A 26948-nucleotide genomic window follows, 5' to 3' on the forward strand; every position below is an offset into this window, starting at 1 on the left:
ATCAAAAAATAAAGCATGTATCCAAATATCTATTCCCTACAACCAGTTTACAGAAAACATAGGAGGAGAAGAATATATTAAATGACACTATAGGGATACAATCAGCAAAACCCAGAATATAGGAAAGTTTCAGATAAAAAATCTTTTGCAGAAAAAGAAAATGTGTTTTCAACAAATTATAAGACTTTTTTTTGTAATGGCAGGGGAACTTTAGATTAAAAGAGACTTAGATATACAAACCAGATGCAATATATGAAATTATTTGGACACCAATTCAAGGAAACCAAGGAAAAAACTGAGAGAAATTCAAGTCCTGACAGTATGATTTTTAAGTAAAAATTGTTAAATTTTCTTTAGGTGTAACAACGATATTATGGTGACATTAAAAAAAAAGGAGTCCATATCTTTTCGAGAATGATACTAAAGTATTTTTGGATGAAATGATAAGATAGCCTGGGTTTGCTTTAAGATAATTTGACATGAGAAGAGATAGAAGAGGGCATTTATGAACAAGGATTGGCATGTGCTGGTAATCATTAAAGCTGAGAGTTCACTAAATGATTCTTTCTACTTTTGCCTTTTTTGAAATGCTCCATGATACATTTTTTAAAGCCCATAACCTTCCATGTATTTGGGCCATAACATTACAAAGTATTCTGTTATCCCAACAGCCTAGCTTCTATATATCTGATATAAATGAAACACTGTGGCAATAAATTAGAAGCCTTCTCTGGATGCCAAGTGTATTTAGATCAATTTTAATGCAACTGTATGACAAATCATTGGCAATGCTGCATGTGGATTTATATCTATTTAGAAAGATACACAATTTGTATGAACCTATTCCATAAAGTAGATGAGGTTCATCTGAGTTTATAGCTACCCATAAAAAGTGAGAGATTCAGGAATGATCTTTACTCTTGCCTAGAAAATCTAACAACTCCTAAGTGAAGTATGATTCCGAAAAGATCTTATTTTATATCCTGGGTGTATTTATCCATGGCAATGAGTTGATACGGTTCTCTTGGAATTTGGATTCCTATTTGTTAGCCTTTTGAGTTTACTTAAAACTAAAAAGTAACATTTAAGAAATAGGAAATAAAGGTAGTACATCTAGTCTCATAATACCAAAATAAATTTCAGTTCATAGCTGTCAATATATACTGTCAAATGAATGAATTAGTGAATACCTGATTCAAAAATTCCATCTGCTCTTATTAGAGTTGTGGGAATCACCATTTGGAATTCTTACGTTTGGAAAGTACCTTAAAGTTTCACTTAGTATAATCCTTGCCTTTTCAACAGAATCAAACTGAAAATGTAGTCAAGATTCTTTAAAATCACTAACAATATTTGACCTTGAATCAAATATTCAATTCAATCCTCACACCAATGCACAATGGTAGGTATGCCATGAAATATGAGAGAGCACTTCAAACACACAGAGACAAACTTAACTTGAAAACAGAATACAACTCGGGGACACAGGAAGCTGAAGAAAGCTTCAAGAACCATAACTGATATCTTTAAAAAGATATTTAAAAGGCATTTCAATCACAAAACAAGAACAAGATCCCATAAAATAGGAACTATAAGAGAACAAGAAAAATCCTCTTGGGAATTATAAAACACTAGCCAAATTTTTTTTTCATCGATGGACTAGGAGGTGGTCCAGAAGATGAAAATTTTTCAGAATGCAGAAAACATAAAGTGGAAAAAGGGGGAAAAAAAACCCCCGGAAAAATCAGAGGATCCAAATTATAGCCATAAACAGTACCAGTTAGATAAAACTAAGAGAAGCAATGTTTTAAAGAATATTTACCAGGATCGAACAAAATATATTTCTGATTGAAAAAGACTTAAGAATAATCATAAAAATGATTTCAACAAAAGCCCACACAAAGGTATATTATAAAAGTCATCCAAGAAGAAGTAAAAAAAAGGTAATTCTAAAGGCCTCTAATAAGCCAGAACAAGTCACAAGCAAAGGATTAGGAATCAAAATGGCATCAGACTTTCCAACAGCAACCCTGGGAAGTAGAAGAATCAAACTTTTTGAAACTCTGAAGACAAATAATTTTTTATCTAGAATTCTAAGCCCAGATATGTTTTAAAAACCAAGTGTAAAGTAGCAAAAACAAATAAATGAAATGAGGACATTTCCACTAATTTGGAAAAAATTTGCTTTCATTACACCTCTTCTTAAGAAAGTTAGAAGAGGTGCTCCACCAAATAAAGGAACATGCCATAAAAGAGAAAGAATGGGACTGAGGACATAGGGTCCAACACAGGAAAGATGTGAAGGGATGCCTCAGGGGACAGCTACACAGCAGGTCCGGAGAGCAAGAGCACAGCAGGTCGGGATGACAGAGCATCCTGCAGGGAAGTTCCAGGAAGGAATATAAAGCTGATAGGTAGTGGACGCATGGAGCATGCATAAAATATCTATCACTTATTGAGAGAGATATAGGAGCTTTGGAGGAAAACAGTGGGAGGCAGACAAAAAGTAAGCAAGTAACAAAATAAGGCATATGGTTAATGTCTCAATAGAGCAGAATTGATCACATTATTTCAAATGGCTTCTTCCTATACAGTTGATTTTTCTCCATCTTGAGAGAGCTCAGTTCCCATGTCCTTTTCCAGTCTTAAAGTGTCCACATATAACTCCAACTATGATTCCTCTGAAAGTAAAGAATATATTGAGCTCATTTAAAAAAGAATCAATGTGTATGTATAATTAAGAGTGGACACTTCTGAAATTCCAAAATCCATTAGAAAATCCCAAACTGCCTTTATGAACAAGCAATTCACAGAGAAGGAACCTGAAAAGCTAATAAATTTTAAAAAGGTACTAAATCACACTGGTAATTAGGAAGGTTCAGATAGAAAGAATGAGTTTCCATTTCATATCCATGATGCTGGCAAAAATTTTAAAGCTTAACAACATTAAGTGTTGGGAAGGATCTGTAGGAATTGGAACTCTTGTATATTGCTTCTATAATATTAATACAACTTTAGAGAGAGCTCAATAATAGCAAAACCAAAGATATATTCACAAATTTGAGGGGTATTATCTAAATAAACTCTCATTCATGTGCAGGAGATGTACATAAAAGGATACTTAGAACCAATTGTAATAGGAAAAATATTGGAATGTTCTAATTGTTCCTTAGTAGGGTAATGAATATGCTATTTATTCATATAATGGAATATTATACGGATGTTTAATATGAACTGTTTGGACTACATGTATGAATATGCACATTGAGTGAAGAAAATAAGTTGCCAAAAGACACATATATATGGAGAGAAAGAAGGCAGAAGGGCAGGTTATTTAAGTATTAAGAACAAAAAATATTATTTATGGATAGATATGTGTAGTGATAGCATAAAAACATACTGTGGAAATGATATGTACTATAGGATATTGGTTAACTCTAAGAAAAAAGATAAGGGGGAGGGACTTCATATCTATAACATTTCTTAAAAAAGGCAAGGAGATATCTGAGTAAATGTGGGAAAATGTTAACATTTGTTAAATGCATGCCTGATACATATTTTCTATACTTTTCTGTAAGTTTGAAATTTTTCATAAATTTTTTAATTAAAAAATCATTGAAATACACAGCAAACAATTGCAATATGTGGATTTTATTTGGATCCTGAATCAAAAAAAAAAGGCTAAAAAAGTACACACTTTAATGAAACTATTAGAAATTTGAATACTAACTAGATGTTGATTTTACAGGTTTTTGGTAATTTTTTTGGTGTGATAGCTTTAAAAAGAGAGTCTTATCTTTTAAGCTGAAATGTTATGGATCAATAAATGTTTTTATGTGATTTTTTAGATATTGCTTCAAAATAATACTGGGGCAGGAGAGAACAGGAGTCTAGACAAAACCTGACTGACCATAAGTTTCTAAATTTTTGAAGCTGGAGTTGAGTGATGGTACATGAGTGGTTGCTATACTTTCTATTTTATTTTGTATATGTTGAAATTGTCCATAATACATTCAGGTAAGCAAAAAAATGTCAAGTTCATTTTCTAGATCAAAATAATATATTCAAATCTTAGAGTCCCTGGTAAGAAGCAGGGATAATTTTTTAAGGGTGGGCTGAATTAGATGACATGTAGTTCTCCAGCTACAAGGATGGGAGTATTTTCATGGCACTGAGTTGCTCTGAAGGATGTAGAGACCAGGGACTTCTAAGTGCCATGCCAATAAAGCTGACTTTCTGGAAATTGCCTGTTGTGTGACCCTACTGCTGAAAGAGTTATACCTCTTGTTTTGCTGAGAGAAGAACTGGATTCCTCTGCCAGGTGAATAATGCAGGAAACCAGCCTAGGGATTTTAATGTTGCTATACTCCCTACTGATGCAGTACAAGAAAAAGCAGCTGTTAAAATTCTCAAGCATAAAAGATGCAGTGTTTTTCTTTAAACCAGAAGGCAAGCAATTAGATCAAAACACACCCAAGCTAATTAGTTCTACCTACTTCTTAATAATTATGTTTTTACCAGAATTTGAAAAAAAGTTGGCATCCAATTCTTTAAATGCCTAAAAAAGATTGTATTTTTCTCTTGATCAACTATAAAATTATGAGATGTCAAAGAATTTACATGCCTTTTCTGTTCTAAGAAATTGGTGTTTATGGTTTTTAGAGCAATGAAATTTTTTCTTTTTAAAAGTTATATTATTTTTTGTAACTCTTATTTGTTTGAAATAACTTTTGCCAAGAAACCAAACTCTGAAATATCTGACTGCTTCTTTAAGTTTATGCCACTCAAAATGATTATAATTGTAGAAGTACTATATAATATATAGAATATATGTGTTCTTTAATCTTTTAACATTTGTTATCAGAGTAAAGATAACTATGTTATGTTTCTGGAAATTCAACTTAAATATTTTTAGAAATTGTACCATTAGAAAAGTAGCAGTTTGCAGAAGATGCAAAATTAGAACTTTACCAAAATAGCCATCAAAAGAGAACATATACACCACAGGATAAACTGCTCAACTCCTTGGAGCCACTTCTCCATATAGGAACTTACTTCGTCTTATGCACACAAATGTCATATATTTGTGCTTCCTGATATGTGACCTGTGACTAACACTGGAGCCTAAAGAAAGCTAAGTTCCCTTTACCTACCAGGTGTCATGAATTCCCAAGTTTACACTCTGTCCTCATCCTTTTAGGCCTTTCTTCTGTAAACAACTCTTCTCTAGAAGGAGCCACAGCCCTACAACACAATTTAACTTCTCTCTGATGTCATCAGCTGCCAAGAGCCAGAATCATGAAGAGCAGCCTCAGCTATTCCCCGGGGACCCGCGGCCCTGGCTCCTGCAGACCGCCGAGGCCCACCAGCCCACGGCCCTGAGGAAGGCTGGAGCTCTCCGAGTGGGAAGCGGCAGACAGACAACCACGAGAAAGGCAGGCCATCCTGCTCGGCGGCTGGCGGAGCCTGTCCGCAGTCAGGCACCCCTTCAGAGACCCTCAGAGAGCAGGCCTCCGCACGTGGTGGCCAGGCCAGATGCCAGAGAAGAGGCGGCACCTGAACTGAGCCTTGCAGACAGACCAGGATGTCAATAAGGAGAGCCGGCCTCACGTGCAGGGATTACAGGCGGGGGCTACCACTTCGCAAAAGGAAGAAAAAGCTGGATGCTGTAAGAAAGGAGAGTTTCAGTTTGGCTGAAGTCTGAGTTTGTGCAGGTGACTCAAGGCAGTGGGGTGGTGCACTGGGAGGGTAGTTGTGAGGCTGGAATGGCACTGTTGGGAACTTGAGGAGGTAAGTTCATCAGCTACTGGTGACTAGGTCCTTTCTATGACTGACTATTACTCTGAATACTTGGCTTTGTCTGCTGATATTGCTGCTCTGAAATGAGAGTTCCAGGAACAGGGTGAGAAGGGGCTGTGTCACCCTTTTTTTGTCTGCCTGGAATGACCCCACTCTTAGCCAACTGAGTTTCAGCCCTTTGACAAAGTATTCATTTTTCTGTCAGTTAGTAGGGGCTGTGTCAGAATGGAAACTGGTTTGAGCTTCTTATCCACTGATTCTTCAATACACACTGCATGTCTAGTGTGTACCCTGCACTGGACTAGATACCAGAGAAATGAGGTTAAATAGGATCTTCTCTCAGAACCCTCCTGGGTTTGAGATGTTTAGAGTCTGTACAATCATTTTGAAAAACTGTTTCTTAAAAGTTAAACAGGCACCCCTATGTTTATCACTGCATTATTTATAATAGCCAAGATATGGAAGCAATCAAAGTGTCCAACAATAGATGAAGATGTGGTACATAACACAATGGAGTATTATTTAGCCATAAAAAAGAAATTCTGCATTTGCAACAACATAAATAGACTTAAAGGGTATTATGATAAGGGAAATAGCATAAATAGTGGAGAAAGAAATACCATACGATTTCACTTACATATGGAATGTAAAAACAAAACAAAATAAAATGAACAAAATAGCAATAGACTTTAGACACTGAGATGTGACTGATGGTTACCATGAAGGAGGGGTTCGGGTGGGTGGGTGAAACAGGTGAAGGGCATACAGAGTCTCATTCATAATATGAATTAGTCATGGGGATGAAAGTACAGCATAGTGAATATAGTCAATACTTCTGTAACATATTGATAGATAGTAACTGTCCTAGTTGGGGTGAGATTTAATTATGTATATAACTGTTGAATAACTATGTTGCACACTTGAAACCAATATAATATCTTACATCAAACTACATTTCAATAAAAAAAAACAAGAAAAGTTAAACAGGTACCTACTCTAGGAGCAATTCTGCTAGGTATTTCTTCAAGAGAAATGATAACCTAATTCACAAAAAGCCTTGTATAAGACTGTTCACAGCAGCTTTATTCATAATAGCCAAAAACAAAAAATAAGCCAGGCATCCATCAACAGAAAAATGGAAAAAAATTTCATCAATGCCAGATTACTCTGTAATAAAAGGGAACTAGCTGTGGATTCATACAGTAGCATGGATACATCTCAAACATAAACTGAGTGAAAAGCTGACACAAGAAGGTACATAATGTCTGATTCCATTTCATTCTAGAACAAGCAAAATGTACCTGTGGTTATGGGATAGCAGATTAGTCGCTTCTGCGGGTGGGGCTCTGTCAATCGGGTATAACAGAGCTTTCTAGAGTGATGGAAATATTCTGTGCTTTGATATTCTTTCCACAAAACTGACTGAATAGTTAATATCTAAGCATTTCACTGTATGTAAATTATATCTCAATATAAAACATCTTAGAATCTAAAGGGAAAACAAGTGACAAAATATGGTGGAAATAAAGAGGGCCTAAAGGAAAATAAAAGGATCACACAGGAGAGGCTCCTAACCCAGAGTAAGAGGGGCTGAAGGAGGTGACCCTGGAGCTCAGTCTTGAAAGTTGAATAAGAGTTAACCAGGTTGGGAATAAAGAGCAGAAGAGAGAGGATATTGCCAACAAAGGAAACAGATGTACAAAAAGTAGGGGGGCCTGACGTTTTGCCTAATGGACAGAACTTCATATGGCTGGACCACTGAGAAAGGGCAGAATAAAACAAGGTGAGGTTGAGAGATCAGAGGCCAGATCAGGCACAAAACCTCCTGTACCCCATCAGAGATGACTAGCTTTCAGCGCATGGCACATTTGAATAAGCCCCAGAAAGCTGACCCAGAAAATCCCTAAGAGGACTGGACTTGAACCCTTATCCACAGTCCAAATGCTGGCCTGGGGGCTAAACAAATCTCTATCATAAATTCATCACACTGGATTTGCTTTACAAAAGACAATCTATATAGTAAATCAGTCTGGGACACATCATTTGGAATTCAACCATTCCCAAGGGAAAAAAAAATGTATTTGAAGGCTGTGCCACAGGCAATGAATTTACTTCAACATCCACATATATTAATGTTTCTCAAGGAATAGTAACCCTGAAAGATGCTGGGCTGGAGAACAGGATGCTGTAGTTAGATAGGATTGGGAAGCACCTCTTTTGAATATATACGTGCAAAAAATAAATTTTGAAAAAAGCTGTGTAGTCCCGAAACCAGCATTCCCAATATTATCTGATTATGGGAACTTTTTATCATGTAACACCTAATAACAGCCAGTGGAATCGTGGAACATTTTTAAAGAAGTGCCCTCTTAGACAATATCCAGAAGAGACAATAATAAGCCAGGTCACCAGAGCAACCATTCTGGAAGCAGTCCAGTGGATCAAGTGACCAAATGTACCTATAATAATTTACCCCTTCCTGAGCACAGTGACGATGATCATGCCTGCTGAGTACTTACTTCCCAGGTGCTAGCCCTTCCTGAGCACATGCAACAACAGTGGCAATGATGATTACCTTGCCTGAGTACTTCCCAGGCTCCAGGCATAGGTTTGTCTTCTGTGATCTTCCTACCACCTATAAAGTAGGCACTACCAGAAGTCCAATTTTATAGATGAGGAAACTCAGACACATCAAGTAATTGTAAGAAAGTAAATACAGGTAGTAAGTGAAAGAGCTGGAATATGAACCCAGGTGTAATTTCCAAGCCTTCTATCTTAATCGTATGCCAGTCAGCCATTTCCACTGTTCAATATTAATCAGGTGCATCCATTCATGCATTCATTTGCTCATCCATTCATTCACTCAAATCCATCACTTAAAAGTGAAGTACCGATAAATTCATGTAAAGTTCCTTACCTTGGGAAAGTATGTTTTTTTGGCTATTTTGCTGAAACCTGGTTTAGGAGGTGGGAGATTATCTTCTCACCTTTGAAGGGAAGGGAAATATCACAGCACCTACTCTTCCTCATAGGAACATGTCTAGTCTTGGCCATTCTGGTCAAAAATGGTATTGTCAAGCAGGTTTTGACCCTAGTGGTGTTTCTGTGACAGTGTGAGTTCAGTCACTTAATCAAAGCCTTCATGAAACACATTTTGTGGGATTTACCTGAACCATACATTCTCAAAGTTAGCCAATGGTCTCTCTGAAAAACCTGAAAATAATCACCTCTTAAAAACTTGAAAATCATCACCAACAGCCATCAACAGGACTATACATTTGTTAGTATAATTATTTTACCTTTAAGCCCACCTTGATTTATAAAAATGCATTGTGTCTCTATGTGGGTGCATTGGTGGGTGTGTGAATCTGAATCTTTAAAGAGGGAATACTTCAATTTACTGACACCATCATTTGCAAAAATCCTTCTGCATTCTTACCAGGAGCAATAATAACTTCTTTGAGTAGGATGATTTTTCTGTGGTTTTTCCCAGTACTTTGTTCTCAGGCTCACACAGTTCAGAGGCAGGCTTCCCTGCCCCCACCACCCCATCTTCATTAAGGCCTCTCAGAGCAAAGGGATGCTAAAAGACAAAGTTAGTATCCAATCTGTCATAATGCTTTACCTCTTTCTGCTTGTTCAGCATAAAATAATTTTTAAAATTTGGTAATCGATGTAGGTAGTTGAGTACCTACAGAGAAAGCTAAATATGTGCTGCCCCACCCCCACCCCCTTGTGGTATTATTGCATTTTCCTTTCAAGGGGCATGTCACATCCAGTCCAGGATCCCCAGGGAGACATCAGTGTGCATTTTCTCACAGTGGAGCCTGAATGCAAAATAGGCCTCATTACTACACGCTAACAGACCATCACATTTTGGCTGACATGTTCACCGGGTTTTCTCCCTCCAGTCCATGTGCCAATGAAAAGTAGTTTGCATATGCAAAACTTTGTGAAATAAAACTTTTATTTTAGAGCTCATGCTAAACAGAAGCAGCAAGCATCTAAAAATAAAAGATGAGCTCTACTTGTGTATAAGCTATATGCCAATCTGGATAATCTAACAAATATCAAAAATAGTACAACTTTGGTAGGAATAAATTCATCAAGAGTCAGAAGTTTAACCAACTCATTGGAAGTAATACAGCTTTGAAAGGTTTTAGTTTTTTAAAAAGGGTTTGGTTTTAATCACATGGAATATACATTAAGCTTCCATATTGTTATTAAAAGAACACCCCAAAACAGAACCATATGGAAGACTGCACAATATATATATACACACACACACACACACACATATATACATATATACATATATATATAATCTCCAAGAATTTAGGATTAATTTTAAGAATATTTAATAGCTCCTTATATACTATACTAAGAGAAAAAATCCAGCATAGCTACAGTTCAGATGCAACAGTACATCTGAAATGACAAGAATACAAACCTAACATCCTAAACATACAGATTCCAGAAGCTTCTGGCAAAGCCAAGCATGTGAAGTCTCCTTAACTTCTAATATCACACCACGAATCTTCTGCCAACTGCCTCTAGCAAATGTCAGTGTAAGCCCAGGATGGAAACATGTTTCCTTCCTGAATCACTCCTACTAAGACTTCCAAAAATGTGGCCTACTGCAGTTGAATGTGACTGCCCTGAATTCAGGGGAAACAAAGTCTCTTTCAGTAATCCAGAAGGATTAAGAATTCCCTCATTTAAATGACCAGTGCCTAAACCAAAGTTAACAGAGCCTTCTATACTACTGATAGCTCAGTAAAGGACTATACCATTCTTGAGAAATGGAAACTTCAAAACTCAGAATCTGCAAGAAAGTACTGAGGCTTTCCAAGAACGTTAGAAAAAAGAACTTTAAAAATGCCTCCTCGTTTGGGGTTTCACATGAAGAGGTCTCTGAGCATGCAATTCCTGGTTTCTGTTGCTGGTCAATTTATGAGACTCTTAGAGACCAATGTCCTTATTGCAGTGTTACAACATTCTGTATGATTAATTGATTGCAAATCGCTGCAGAGAGTGCCAAGATTACTAGTAGGAAGCAGGTCATTAAATAAAATTAAAACTCTGCCAATGTTTTGCTTGTAAATGTGTCTTCCAAAGCCTTATAGCACCATTCCTTACAAAATGGCCTCAATTCACAGAGTGTCCTGTATTTCTGGTGGATGATCCAAATATTCTATATTTAATCCAAACATACATCATGTTATGTTGCAAGAAGAAAAGGCTGTAGTGTAATGAAATTTGCACAAACAGAGCTATGGAAAAGAGTCACCATGAAAATAACTGAATTTTGCACAGCCTTACTGTGAAATTGTTCAGTTAAATGCTCCAAGTCTATCCTGCGTAACTGGAACCTTTGTAAGGCCGAATTTTTCCTTAGGTAAATCTTCAAACCAAGCATTAACATTTCAAATTAAATTGAATTAATATCTCATCCAGAAAGAGAATGGGTACTTTGGCCCCTTATCCAATGAAACTCAACAGTGATTTATCATGGCAAATTAACATCTCCATAGATCAAAACTCAGGCCCAGGCTTATTTATTATCTGGCTCAAAGTCTGAGCAGAACAACAGGACAAGACTTCTCCCCCTCAGCCAGCTGTGTCTGGGAATTCACCAGCTGAGAACACATAGGTGCCTCTCAGTCCATTAGTCTAGGACAAAACAAAGAGATATATTTCTTAAGATGCCACCACACTTAACTTTAAGATTGCTATAATAAATGTGACCTTTCGGGCAATGTTTTGAAGGCTGTCCCACAGAAATTGGTTCATATTCTGAAAGTGTATTTAACTAAATAAATACTAATTATTTTGCTTGGGGAGATATACAGAACTGGTAAAAACAGGATTTAGAAGAAGAAAAGTGGCTTAAGAAAGTGTTTCACTGAAGTTGAGCTAGCTGCTCATGTTTAAATTTACTGGTGTTTGAGCTACTTTATGGTTAAAAAATGACCTCAGTGAACAGATAGGTTGATGAAGCATTATTGATATAACAACTAATTACTAAATTATTTGCCATCTTCCTAAAATAACAGTGATGGATCCATTTCTACCTGTTTAGAATAAGTTAAAGCATGTTATGGAAAACACATTTTAACTTTTTAAGTTTTCATTTGCTACACATAGCCATATGGGGCTATACGCAGAATGTTCTCAATGGAAAAATAGCTCACATAAAATGATGCTTTCTAGAGCTGTACAAAGAATACCTATACCAAACTGGTAAATAGGACTGTACATCAGTAAACAAATTTATTTCAAATTAATGAGAAGAAAAGTTGGTAATTGTTAAAGTCTGTTACCCAAGATCCAGTTAAGTATCGAAGGCAAGCAATCTTGCCCTGACATTTTAGGAATGTCATGGAACAAACAGCCATCTTACAAGTTTTGAATTGCACTCTATCTAGTTAGCTAGCCTGAGGCACTGGTTTAGCTTGCCTGAATTAACCACCATTGCACCCATAGCTCTGCTATCTTTTTTTAACCTCAGTAGAGTCATACTGTGTGGCTCAAGTGCACAGTTGCTTTCATTTCTGTTAAAGAGTGTGGACCTTGACTCCTTCATTTATGTCATAAATATTTATCAGATGTTCATTATATGCCAAACACACTGCTTGCTGCCTGTGATAGAGCAATTTAACAAAGAAGACACGTGTAGTTCCCCACCCCGATAAAGCTTATTCTATAATGGGGCAGACACACATTACATCAATTATTACACATGTAATTAATTAAAATTATGATAAGTGCTGAAGAGGTGCTTCCTAGTGATTCTGAACCTTGGTTTTTATCAGATTATTCAGGATTAATAATTGATTCAGGCTAACCAAACTCAAAGGGAAATTAAGGTCATGAGCCAAAACACAATCTTTAAAGTGAGAAATGGCATAAGGCAAAATATTCCTGCTGGCTGTTCTCATTTTCTTTCTAATAGGAAAGCCTACTCAGGGAACCCAAGTATGAGGAGGAGATCTTTTCCTGGGGATATATTGATAATAATGCAAACATTTACATAATGCTACCAGTGAGGCCAGGATGTTCTGTAGCTATGGCAACTCTACATCCCAAACTGAAACATTCAGTTTTGTCACCAGAATATTTCTTATGTTTGGTTCTGAAAACATGGTTGACTGATGTAACTTCTTCCTCTATAGAGAGGAACAAAGGGGAGCAGCTGAAGGCTGTGCTTCCTGGGCAACTCTGGCCATGTACCAGCAAATGCTTCCTCTTAGACCAACACAGAAAGGTAGTTACCCTTTCCATTCTAATGTATTTCCATTCTTAGTAAAAAAAATCCCCCAGTTTACAGTTGTTGCTTTTTAATCATATTTTAAACTCTCGGCTCCCTACAGACATTTAGGAAATGTCATTTTTATCAGCAGGCTACCCCTGAGTCACAATTAGAATGAATTATTTTCAGAAGGTAGGAAGGAAGCCGATGTTTTCTGAATACCAGGACATGCTAGGGTTTTGTTGTTGTTGTTCTGTTTGCATTTCCTTCCCTGTTGTTTAGATGGGGAATTAAGACTTAGGGACTATGCTGCAGCCATAGGAGCCCAAGTTAGCGTTTGAAAGGAGATTCTCTAACATTAAGTCCAGCAGCCCAGGTTGATGCAAGGATAGATGATGGACTGGTTGCTTAGGAGTCACCTAAGGAGAACACACAGATTTGCAGGCTCCAGCCAAGCCCTACCAAAGCAGAATCTCTGAACAGAGGAATTCATACTTCATTGCATTCTCCCAGGAACCGTGGTGCACAGCCAGATACAGTATCCATGGTTCTAGCAACCCCAGATACAGTATCCATGGTTCTAGCAACCAATCCCACCCATGGTGTCTTACTCCTCATTAGCCTCAGAGTTAGAGGGTGGCCCCTCCATAACACCATCCAGGATTATGGGAGCTGGAGGTGGGGGGAAAATTCTCTCTAAGTTTTAAGCTATTGGCCTAAAGTCAATGTAGTACATTCAACTCCATTCTTCTACATTCCTCTTTTCACAGAGACTGAATAAAAAATGAAAGAGAAAAGTTGCCTTATTTGAAAAACAGAGACAGTAACCATCATCTCACAAGACTTTGTAGGGACAAATGAATTCACATGAGGTTTTGAATACCATGAAGTGCTGTATAATATTACACTATTAACTCAACCAAATTGCATGAATTGGATGATATTTCCAAACCAGGAGGAGTATAACCTCCTCATTTAAGTGGAGAAAAAAACAAGACCACTTGCTTTTATAAATAAAGTTTTACTGGACACAACTAATTTCATTCTTTATGCATTGTCTGTGCTTGAGTTCAAGCTACGATGGCAGAGCTGATTCTCTGCAACAAAGACCTGATAGACTGAAAATCTTCACTAGATTGTCCTTTAAGGAAGAGCTGCCACCCACTGCACCAGCTGGTCATCTCCTTCTTAGACAAACATAAAACAACAGTCCTAGGCTGAACGCTCCACATTTTAAGCAAGCCCTAAGAATGGAATCTCCACGGTTGGCTGGATATAGGGGCGAGGTAGGAGATAGTCCCCAGATTCTGATTTGTGGAAGGGGTGATGCTCCCTTTGCAGTTTGGGATCACTGTCCCATGAGTCCCTGAGACTGGCAGAGCATGCCTTATCCTTTAGGTATGTTTGGTTCATAAATGGTTAAAGTCTTCCCTTCCAAACCCAACCCTTAATTACTTTGAGAATAAAGCCACACTGTATTAGAAAGGTAAAATACATGGCCCACAGACTATACAGATGTGTATATGTGTACATGTATGTATATATCTTTCTTCATGTTTTAAGCTAAGGATGACCCAAGGCCAAGCCTAGCCTCTGATATCATTCATCATTCATGCAGAGTGGGCCCCTATTTCAGCAGCTTTTTCAAACCAAACTGGATCCCAGGGCAAGGATGAACAGGCAGCCACATGGCTGGCTGGCTGCCTCTGAATCCACCCACATGCTGGTTTTGCTCTCCTGCTGTGTACTGGGCTTTCTGTGCAAAGACGGGATGGCCCTGGCCCAGTTGGCTCACACAGCCAACCTGCCCCCAGAGAACTATGCAATCAGGAAGTTGGCAGGCAACACTGTGGCTCACCAGGCTCTACAAGCAAATGGCATGTTTGCCTTTCCTAGTACAAAATCTGCAAAAGGCGAAAGTCAATCATCTATACTTGCTGGTGAGCAAGATTAAAATTGAGCCTTTGGGACCAGCTCTTTATAGTCTTGTCATGATGCCGATTACTGAGAGCAAGTAATATTATGGTTTCCTTTACTATGTCACCCAAAGCAATGGATAGTCAAGATTCTAGAAGAAAGATGAAAAGTTACCCAAAATGAATCCCAATTTTGATTTCTACAAACTTCTATAGACTGGGATAAAAATTTGATATCATAATCAAAGTTCTCAATCCTTTAGCTTTAATTTCATTTAAGCCACCCAAAATATAGGCTTCTAGTATCCTTCCCATTCAGAGAGCTTAAAATTCCCATAACTCCTTAATTAAGGCCTAGGTTTGGAAATATGTCTAATGAATTTACAGATGCAATATTTTCTGCTCTAATTCCTGTGTGTTTACATAGGCTTCTAGCAGATACCTATATCTGCATATGTATATATATATCAATTTTACTGTTATATAATTTTTTAAAATTCAATTCACTTCCCTAAACCAAGTAAAAGCTCATGATGTAATTATAATTCAACTTTGGTACAGAAAAAAAAAATTAAAGCCTCATGATACCTAAAAATATTACAATGAGAAAAATAATCATTTTATCTTGTGTTAAGGGCTGAATTGTGTCCCCTCCTCCCAAAAAAAAGTTACCCTCCCCACTCACTCCGCTACTTCAAAATGTATTTGGAGATAGTCTTCAAAGAGGTAATTAAGTGAGGTTTTTAGGGCAGGCCCTAACACAATATGACAATTGTCTTTATAAGAGATTAGGACACAGACGTGCACAAGGGAAGACCATGTGAGGACAGAGGGAGAAGATGGCCCCAATAAACGCCAAGGAGAAAGGCCCTCAGAAGAGCAAATCCTGCCAACACCTTGATTCTGCCTTCACATCATTTGTGATGATCTTCCAAATTTATTTGTGAGGAAATAAATTTCCATTGTTTAAGCCACGTAGTCTGTGGTACCTTATTATGACAGCCCTAGCAAACTAATGCATCCCTTTTTCAAATACACCTTTGTCACTGAAGTTTATAGCATCTCATGCCAGTTTCAGTTTTATGGGAAATTGCCTGAAGGTCTCTGGCAAAGCTTCTTTCCACAAAGATTATACAAATAAGGGGCCCATTTCTGAATGATGGAATATTTTGAAAACAGAAGTTATTGTATACTCACTTCTTAAAGACTTTTAAATACTAGCTACAGTGTAGCTTTTTATTTGGAAATTTTCTATTTCTTTCCATATGTAAAAAACATGTCCTTGAAAGCTTAACACAGCTGTCTCTATTTTTTAAAAAAAACATTGCCAAGATGAAATATTCTGAATACAATGCTTTGAGTCGTGAAAATATTTTGATGGGCAACAAATTCTAATGCGTAGTAAAGAGAAACAACCTTTTGGAATCCAAACTTAATAAAGTTAATCTTTTTCCAATATCTACATGACTAAAGCATAAAATTTGGCTCTTGATTTAAATTTTATCACATGTGTGGCAAAACCATAATGTTTTAACAACAGTGAAGAGGAGCTTCTTAGGTGACCTGCAAATATTGAGGGCCAGGTAAAAATATAAAAAACAGTAACTGGAAAAGGAGAGTAAGAAGATTTCAGACTAATTTTCATTGTTTTCTCTGTTGATTAATGACAAAGGCAAATATCATAAACGAATAGATGCACTGAATAAACAGTTCTGGAACTCTAAAGTTCGGAGGAAAACAAGCCACAAGAGTAAGGTGTGTGTTTTGCTTTTAAGAGTACTAATATTGTTGAGCATGTCATGGGGCCAATTACATAGCAATTGTCCTACAAGGACTGTATTGCTTAAAGAAATACAAACTTTCTGTAGTCTTAGCTAGTATCCCTCAGAAGAGTGCAGATTAAGTTTTTAAACCAACCATCTCTTCCACTATAAATAAAGTCAAATATAGATTTGAATTTAATGTGCAAACAACCAAGAATTTTGTTCAGGAAACAACTTCCAAAATCAGAGAATAAAGTTCTTTAAAGTGCTACCTTTAAAAAATGTTTACAAATAAGAGGGGCTATTATTGCGCAACATTAGAGAAACAAATTATCCTTAAGAAAATGTGTCTTATGGGAAAAAAGTGAAGATAAAGTGTATTTAAGATACCTGAGATGTTCAGAACCCATGCAAGCATTGACCACCATAATCCAAAAAGATGTAGAAATATTTTCCAAATGGTAATATTAAAGAGGTAGGGAGGGGAAGAAAACAACAATTTTGGCCCTGAGCTATGAACATCCTGCTAGGCATTCCAACAAGATTTATTATATTTCTACTACAACTTCTTTAAAAAGTACAATGCAAAACAGCTTTCTAGTAACTAACAATTGATAGTACAATGGCTAAGAGCATGGGCTCCAGAGCCAGTCTCCCTAACTCCCGGAACTTCCTTTCAGAGTTACATCTCTGGCTCTGCCCGTACTAAGCTGTGTGACCCTGGATGAGTCACTGAGCCTCTCGCTACATCTGTGTGCTCTGCCAGCCAGAGACAGTAACAGAACCATCTCAGCGGATGGTTGTGTTAAATGGGTTTTTCCATGTGAAACCTTAGTGTGGTGCTTGTAACTTGGTAACTGGCGGCAGCTGTGATGGAAGAGCAATTAAAAAACCAGTCACACCCAGAACACACAGGGCACAATAAAATGGTGAAGTCAGACTGAACCAACCAATGTGAATTCCAATCTGGGTGACAGCTAAACACATTCAAGAACTTTATTTACACACAATTATTCCCATAGGGCTTACTGTGCCGGAAATTCAAAGTTTCTGAGCTGGTCATCTGCACATGGTACTAGACCAGACAAGAGAGCAGACTGTTCTTTAAGGAGCTGACTGAAAACAGCTGACCTCAGAGTCCAAGGATGAAATCTGTGGCACAGCATTAATCAAACTGTTCAAGGTACTTAACCAAAACACCAGCCAAGAACATTACAGGCAAATTTTGTTAGCCAGAATATTGTGAGCTGTGGGTCCACATTAGGAGTCACTGACGACCACTAGCCCAAAGAGCCAGCAGCCAGCGGTGACCTCAGGGGACGCTCGCGGCGTGCGTCCTGATTCCAGCTCAAAGACTTATTCCCTCTCCACCAGCAGGCGCTGGGCCTGCTTCCTCCAGCCCTGCGCCGCCCAGAGTACACGCGGAGAGCAGAGTCTAGCAGGGACCCTCAGCGGCTGGCTGTGCTGCTCTCAACTGGAAGAGCCGTGGAAGCTCCAGAGTGCTTGGAACACCTTGATCTGGCCCTGACAACCCTCTTAAGAATATATACCCAGTTTTCATTCCACTTCCTTATCATCTCCCTTTCCCTCCTCCAGAAACTGCATATCTCATTTAAGTAAACAAACAAAAATAGGGTTTTTGACTAGTTGCAAAACTCCGGTGCTGAACAGCACATGCGGCATTTCTGATCTAACCCCTCCTTACACACACCAGGATGTTCCTGAGAGATTTAGGCCAAAGGTGATTTTCCTCTCTTCTGTCCATGTCCTGGGTGTCCTTGGCCTACACTGGACACAGTATTTGAGCCATAAGTACATTTTCTCTGCATTTCCCTTGGCTACACTTAATTCCTTACATGTGGAGAGACGGGTTTTGTGTATAATCACTGTTTATTTCCTTAGCACATTTTCTATCTCCTGCAAGTGCGCTGCCAAATGTTTAAAAGCTTTCTACTTTGAAGCACAAGTCAACGGAAAAAGATGAGAGATATACAGAAAGGGAGACATACTTATTTTAAACAAAAGCTGAATGTGGTTTAACTCAAACTGAGTTTTTGAGTTATACCAAAGCGCGTATGCAAAACCACACTGACAAGAACATATAAAGCACTGTAAACAGCGACTTAATGAATCAGCACAACACAGCACCATGTACACAGAAAACACATTATGCAGTGTGGTCTCCGTAGTGCTAAAGTTACAAGATAATACATTAAAGGAGTTGTTTCCTAAATGCTGCCTATTTTTTAAATCCCAGTAAATTATCCAAGTGTATTTTTTGCCTGTTGTATTTGAAGAGTATTTGAAATGTTGCTTTAAAGAACTACCTCATTCTCTCCTATATGCTGACAAGGAGTAAGAATGTTATATCAGTGACTAAATAATGTAGAGCATTATCCACTCCTGAGAATCAACAGCTTTTGGATTAGTAATAAATCAACCTTCAGGCAGTGTCAGAATTATTCCTCTCTAATTTGGAGAAGCTAAATGCCTTTATATTTTTTTCATTGCTGAAAAATTATCCTGACAAACTAAGAATATATATTAAGCATGGAAACAAATCTGTGTCCAGTACTGAAGATCTCTTTACTATGGCTTATTTTATGTTTCTGAAACATTTTGCTGTGGGTGATTTATTTCACATCCATGTGGCCAGCCATTTGTTTATTCTATTGCATGCCATCTGTTTTTCGGTGGAGAGGTTTCAAGTTCTTCTCATTCTCTACCTCATATCCCACAGAAAACAATTTATAATAGACAAAGATTTAAATCACTTGGATTCATGTGGAGTTCGTAACTCGAGCTGCCTTTCATTTATATTTGGCAAATGCTTTAATGGGATTAGCAAATTGTGTTATTACGAGGTACTTATGGAGATACGACACCTTTTTTTTTTACAATGACAAATGATGTTAACAGTTTCATTTTTGGGTATTTAATAGCAGTACAGAAAACTTCACTAATGTTGCAGAAAATTGCCCTGATAGACAATAAAGTCCTGCCACAAACCCTGTCCATATCTTTATTTCTAAGAGGCAGGGAGTATGTGTATCAGTATGTGGTTGGGTCCCACAGTGAGGAATAAATATCAAGTTGTCCCACTTTTGAGGAAATTTAATATTTAACCCCCAGACATGAAAACCCCATCTGGTCATGTATCTTGGCATCTTCTGAACCCTCCAAACACCGTCTGCCTGGTCTAGATACTGACAAGTGATGGCTCCAGACTTTCACAAAGAAAAGTTTATGCCATAGACTCCAACTCAGCAGCACCAATTTATTCCCATTCTAGGGCCCACTTTGATTTGCTCTAAAGAGCCAACCATTCAGAGAAACTGCTTCTTGTTGAGACTACACAGATGACGTTTAAAGTATTAATTACCATTTTTACAAGACTCCTTGTTGCTTTGATGGAGAGGGGGTACCTGATGACAGGACCCAGCGGCTGCCCACAGTTCATGGTTGACATCCCAGGACTGAGAAACGTTCATCTTGAGGTCGGCTTGATTTTCACCAGTCCTTCCTGAATCAGAATTAGATAGCCTTGGGGGGTAAGCAGCATCCTCATGGATACCTGATGGAGTCGGTCTGGTGAAAGTGTTAAGTGACATCTGTACTAAAGCTTCATTGATGAAGAATGAATTTTCACGACATAAACTCTCAGATCGGTTAAGTTCCATTACCTGTGTAAGAAAATAGAGAAAAATACACAATTATTCCTCTAGCAATTTGCATGTTTCATAAAGTATTTATTCCAAATAGAATTTAGCCATTAAATTTTAATAAGAGGGAAGTCAAAAAGAACATTACCCTTGACCCCTCCCTCTCATCCTCTCTTAATGTGCTAGGACTTAAAACCTCAATTTGCTAGGCACAGCATATTTTAGGAAAAAACAAACGAAGCCAAGCAGTAGTGCTTTCTCCATTAAAACTAAAGTTTCCACTTTGAGAGCAGCACTTTCATTTTTACTAAATAAAGTGAAAAATAGGTTAATTTATACATGAGGTATTTGCAACATATATAATTTAGCCGACTTGAAAGGAAAATCAGATGCAACATTGATCTCTCTTATAAGTTTATCAATGCTTATACCTTTATACACTATCAATAAAAAGTACATACGTGCACATAGACCAGAAAAGTAAGCTCCCGGGACAAACGGAATTTGTCTAGCGTGGTTAGAGAGGGTGCAAATGGAGCACAGATTCTTTGGGAAGGTTTCATCCTGCCCAGTCATTAATTAGTATACTCCTGTTACCTATTGTTAGTGAAATAGGTTTTGAATGTACTATGTCAAATTTACCAAAAAAAGAATCCTGGAATAACAGTAGTACTGTACTTGCTAAATTTAGTACCTATAATGCACATTATTAGCTACTTGGCCAACTAAAAGCATATCTATACAGAACTCTGAATACTGCATCATTAAAGAGGGTCCTTTACAGGAAAGCCAGCATTGCTCCTGGCGTGTGCCTCCAGGAAAAACCTCGCCTTATTGAGACAACTCAATCCTGTTTCTTCCCTTGGGTAAGGTTGTTTCACAATACAATGTGCCTACAATCTAATAAGACTTGGGTCTTTCAAATTTCAAGTCAAGGTGCATATGCGTTGTCCGTGAAGTTTCCCAGCTTCTGCTACATATGGAACACCTCTTGTGGGCTCTTACACGAGCGGCGAAAGGACAAACTTCTGGTCCACGTCCTGACCATGACTGAACCTGTACTTAAGGCGCTGCCTTACATGCTGCGTCTGCGAGCCCGGAAGCCCCGTACCTCTGTGCTTCCTGGAGGAAACGCCGCCGGAAGGCTACTCTGCCGGCTGTGTTTCCGGCCGCACAGCAGGCTCTGCTGGGCCAGCATCCTCTCCCTCTGCCTCTCCACCAGGCGCTGGCCCTCCCTCAGCCGCTCCAGGTTCTGCTGGTACTCCTGGAGCTGCTGGGCCAGCTTCCCACGCCTCCTCAGCAGCATCTCCTCCTGCGACTGGCACGCGCTCTCTCGCTCCTGCAGCCCGCTCGCCTTGTCCTCCTGCTCCCGCTGCAGCTGGTCGCACCTGCGGTGCCAGCGCCGCTGGTCCTGCTGGAACTGGTGCTGGAGCTTGTGGATGTTGGCCAGCTCCTCCCGCCGCTTGTCCAGGTTGCGGCACCTCTCCTGGTCCCGAAAAGGGCTGCCTCGGAAGGAGGGGAGCGGGGGCAGGCTCTCCTGCTGCCGGAGGAGCAGCTTGTGGATCTCAATGTGGCTATCCTGAATGGTCAAGGCGGCCTACAAGAGCAGAAGAGGGGAGAAACATCAAGGCTTCCACGTGATTGTGCTTTGGCTTGGAACTACCTCTAAACCCAAAAAGCATGACCAAATTACTTTCTCTTAATATCTCTGCCCTTTTTAAAGTTACCTCCAAAGACTAAACTTGCCACCTCGAATAAATAGGCTTATCCACATTTCCTGGCCAGAAGGGCTTGGGAATTTATATACCAAAGAAATAAAACACAAAAGCATTTATTCAGGCCCTCTTTCGAGTTGTGGTTCATTGTTGGTTGCTGGATAGTATTTAAGCAAGTCTTCATAAATTTGTAAGACTGATTCCTATGCTGTGTCATTCTCTTTCTGGGGTCTCTTCAGTCGATAGTTCATGAGAATTGAAGGATCTATGTAAACGTGGTAGTATCCTTTGAGTTCCAAATAGGAAATTACTTAAGCTACATTAAAGGAGATAAAACTAAATCACTTAGAAACTTTTGGTAAATAATCATTTTATAATATAATGTCCAAGAATATAATAGCAGTTAATAACATATTTAGGAGATACATAGGTGGTAAAGCTACTCTTGTTACTATTATTTCTTTGTTTTATAGCAGGAAGGTCATGCAAAAAACACTTAAGCTGAATTCATTTGTTCAATAGATTGCTAACAGGAGGCTGGATGGTTAAGGGAACACAGATACTCTCACGCTCAGAGGACATTACCAGCCAAATTAAAAAAACATTTTGAGTTATGGTATCTGCCTGTGAAAAGTTTGGTAGCATCACAGGAAATAATTGTGAAGATTTGGAAGGATTCCAAAAATGACAAAATTTTCTGTGAATGCCCTTGGAAGCTTTTAATTTTAAAAATTCTCATTTAAAGCACAAAGAAGCATAGAAGGGACAAACTGAAAATGGCTACATACTGGGTATGTGTGTATGTTTTGACTCATTGTGAAAAATTATTACTCTCCTAGGGATAAATTCAGATTTTTCTTTCCTAAGAACTTTAAAAACTGTCCACACAGTAGATGCTGGGAAGATGGGGATTTGACCATTAGTTCTTTGTTAGATTAGCAGTTTCTGAGACTTACGAAGATCAAAGAACTAAGATATATTTTAAATGGGTCCTTGTCTTGGAATAAGACTAAAAAAATGTATTCATTAGGAACTTTTGAAATAAAAATTGTTCTTAAATTTGAAAATTTTTTAAATTTCAAATTCACAGGAATATTTGATTGTCTTTTAGAAATTATTAAGAGAACAATGATTATCATTGAGACTAGGTACTAATTACTTTGCTCTTTAAATATGAAATAATTAGTGAATAATAAACCATTCAGGACTCTGCTGACTTGGCTACAGCAAATTGTAGATTACATCATCACTTAATTCTGACAAATCCTAAGGGCATCACTATGTCAAAACAAATAAAAATCTAATATTTTATATGCAGAAACTACCACAGACAATGACAACTCTCATGAAAGGGTCACACTGGACTAATTAAGCACAACCATGAAGTATTCTTCATTTCTACTTAACACTTGAAATGAGACTGTTCTCTAGTACAGAGGTCTCTAGCACAGAGGTAGAATTTGAGGACTGGATATTCATTTATATTTAGAATTTATATTTAGGACAGAAAATAGCCCTTCCTTTTCAAGTTTAGAGAAATTCCCAATTCACTCTCTTTTCTTCACTGAATGACTCTGTGTCCTTTCCTTTTTGAACTTTTTATGTCTCATCTCTAATTCTGCTCTCCGAATACAGGGACCAAATTTCATTTTCATCTGATTCAAAAATGTTCATGTAAAAACTTCAATCATGCATAAGGGATTCGGCTTCAAAAGAGATAACTGTGCCATAAAAAGAAATCCTTCAGAGCCCATATCCGCAGACCAGCTCAAAAGCTTTGGTAAAAAGAACCCACTATAGACTTGATATTTCCCATGTTGCTTCAATCTAGTGTGAAGCAAAAAACTGGGTCATTTAGGTCAGCTTTTCTGACCCTTGAATCCACTTAGGACTGCATTCAAGGTTGAAAAGAAGAGATATGATCTTGTGAGTGTTTTCATCAGACAATACAAGCTGGGATACTCAATGCTTTACTCTCCCCAAAGTTCATAAACCATTATCAACCTATATTGCTTCTCACTTAATGTTTAAAATAAAGAATATCTGTTTTACATGGCAATTCAATCTTTAAAAACATCAATACTAGGCCAGTATTATCTAATGTAAGACACTAAAGGTATTCCCCTCTAAGCCTTGAGCAAGATAAGGATGCTTACTATTACCACTATTCTTTAATACATTGTCAGAAGTTCTAGTCAAAACAGTAAGCCAAGAAAAGCATGTTTATATAATTATTTCAGAAGAGCCATCATACCATTATTTTCAAATTTTTACTTTCCACCTGGAATCAACTAAACAACTATAAGAACAAAAAAATATTTATCTAAAATAAAATAAGAAATGACTAACAACATGCTCTCAGACAAGAGGACTAATTATTGCAAAAGTGACAATTCTCTCCAATTTAATTCATAAGTGATATTTTAACTTAACAGTCTTGGTAGGAGGGTAAGAAACTTGTCAGAGTAATTCAAAAGCTCTTATGAAAGAAGACATAGATATGCATATAAAAGTAGTAAGAGGAGACTAGTGCTATCATTGACTCAAATGTAATGCACAACTTTAATAAAAATACTGGTACTAGAGCAAGAATAGGCAGATGCTTAATAGTACATAAGAGAAAGAAGTTGATGCAGTTGAATTATAAATAAAATATCAAATATAGCATGACTGTATTTTTTTCAGAAGAAAACAAAGTCAGACTTAAATTTATTTTCTTTTACTATTCAACAGATATTCGATATGAAGTATGAATGGCTAATAATAATTCAATGGGAGGAGTAAAGTTTAGACTCAACAGTAATCAGAAAAATGGAAATTCAGATAATCAGATACCTTGACCCATTTTCAAACTGAGGAGAAAGAGAGGAATGCTAATTGATTTTTGCAATTTCTACTCGAAACCTAAAAAAATGATTCTAGCAATTTATCCCAAGGAAACACTGAGCTATGTTCAAAGAGGTTAGTGTACAAGGCTATCTACCAAATTTGTCGATACAAAAGTGCAACTATGAGGAATTGGATAAATTCCATAGACATGAATATTATACAACCAACAAAAATTGTGCTATAGAATAATAGCTGATGACATAGAAAGGTACACGTTGCAGAAAAGGATATATTAAATGATTCTAAAACACTGGAGGTATATGCACCAACATGACAACAGTAATTCTCTCTGTAGAATCACTTCTTTTTATTTACTTGTAACCTCAAATTTTTCTTCAAATTTGTCTACATTGTTTTTGTATCATTTTAAAATACATTTTAATCCATGAATTAAGCAATTGAAGACATTCATCCTTTCTTGTGCATGACCTAAGGGTTCATCCAACCCTATAATCCTAAATGCAAGCATGATTTTTATGCCTATCTTTTCCTGAAAGACAGCGAGCCATTCGACGGTAGGATTTCTGGTCCATCTGCCTTTGTGTGCTCAGCCGTCAGCAGAGTGCTTGGCACAGAGAGGGCACTCAATAAATGTTGGGTAGATGAACAAAGAAAACAATGAAGGTGCTCAAGACTTATTTAAGGGCTCCAAAGGCCTAAGGCCACATGTGGAAGTGAAAAAACTTCAGGTGTGAATTTAAGTTTTCACCAGAAAATGTGAAGTCATGCTACACTCACCTAAGAGTTTCACTGTAAACTTCAAGCCAGATCATATTCATCAATATTTTTTTAAAGATATGAACTGTTTTATGGTTTCAGAGAAGGAGGGTATAAAATTTAGTAGTGGTGTTGCCTCGTGATTACAAAACCAGGTGAAGTTCAACACATCGAGTTCAACACTTGGGGGGGTAGCGTTCTTTTAAGATCATTCACTACCTCCCAAATGTTCTAATTTTTAAAGTCTGGGAATCATCAAATACAATGAATTGCATTTAATAGAAACATTTACAAGGTTAAAGATTAGAGGAGCATAGTTACCTGAAGGCTATATAGGAGACGGGTTAAATTCTGTATCGCTTGTATAATCTGAAAAATAAGATTATAAATTAAATTCTTGAAATAACATTCATTACCCACAAATAGAAGATGGTGATATATTTAAGGTATGCATAGCTCACCTCTGACTGTGAAGAACCTGGAAAACTTCTATATTCCACCTAAAATACATAAAAACATAAGAAAATGAATAAACACTCCACTTTTGTTCCAAAATCTATGACTTCGGGTAAATCACTTCACTCTCTCTAAACTCTTCTACAGTGGCTCTGTTTCCTCCCAGAAATCAAAGCACAAAAAATAAACCAACCATTTAATGAGGGGCCCCTCTGTGCAAACTCGTGTTTGAAATGCATGACAACTTTTCACCCAGCCATCCCTTAAAACAAGGGATTATGATGGTAAGGAAGCACTGCAAACTCTTGACAATATTTACCTGTGCAAACCACAGAGTAAACTGGGTTCTCTGTGCCCAGGCTGAAGTGTGTCTCTTGGGCTAGGCTGGCCTATTGCATCCTGGAGGCCAGATTTGGAAGCTAGAGAACATCATGCCTGAATTCTAGCTGTCTCAATGTTTGAGATGCACAAAGCCAAAATAGCCAGTGGTTGGGAGAAGAAACCGAACCCAGAAGTGGCCCAAAGGGGAGTGCTTAGCTGGCCCGCTCCAGACCCGACCACACTCAGTTCCCTGGAGCCGACCCTGACTGCTATGGGAGATCAGATTCCCTATGCTCCAAGAGCCTACAGTCTCCTGTACACTGGAGACTTACTCTTGCTCTTGTCTGAGCAGCTTTTAATTGAAACCACAAAAAACAGTCAGCTGTGGTAATAATCTCTGGTACCTTAAATGCTGTTAAATTCAATTAGCCCAGGCTGACGATGCCACAATGAGCTGG

The 26948-nt window shown here is 37.8% G+C and overlaps 1 protein-coding gene across 4 annotated transcripts in view; it reads right to left on the bottom strand.

The window, feature by feature from the left end:
• Positions 1 to 26948, bottom strand: part of ARHGEF28 (Rho guanine nucleotide exchange factor 28) — a 309233-nt gene that overhangs the window by 7207 nt on the left and 275078 nt on the right. For all 4 annotated transcript variants that reach the window (XM_036886062.2, XM_036886063.2, XM_057494358.1 and 1 more), the window contains 4 exons: positions 26175 to 26213; positions 26035 to 26082; positions 21504 to 21989; positions 20113 to 20413 (listed from right to left, as the gene is read on the bottom strand). In XM_036886062.2, the coding sequence (XP_036741957.2) occupies positions 20113 to 20413; positions 21504 to 21989; positions 26035 to 26082; positions 26175 to 26213 (874 nt within the window). The remainder of the gene's footprint in view (positions 1 to 20112; positions 20414 to 21503; positions 21990 to 26034; positions 26083 to 26174; positions 26214 to 26948) is intronic.

Source organism: Manis pentadactyla, chromosome 2, assembly GCF_030020395.1.
Source record: "Manis pentadactyla isolate mManPen7 chromosome 2, mManPen7.hap1, whole genome shotgun sequence".
NCBI classification, from domain to species: domain Eukaryota; kingdom Metazoa; phylum Chordata; class Mammalia; order Pholidota; family Manidae; genus Manis; species Manis pentadactyla.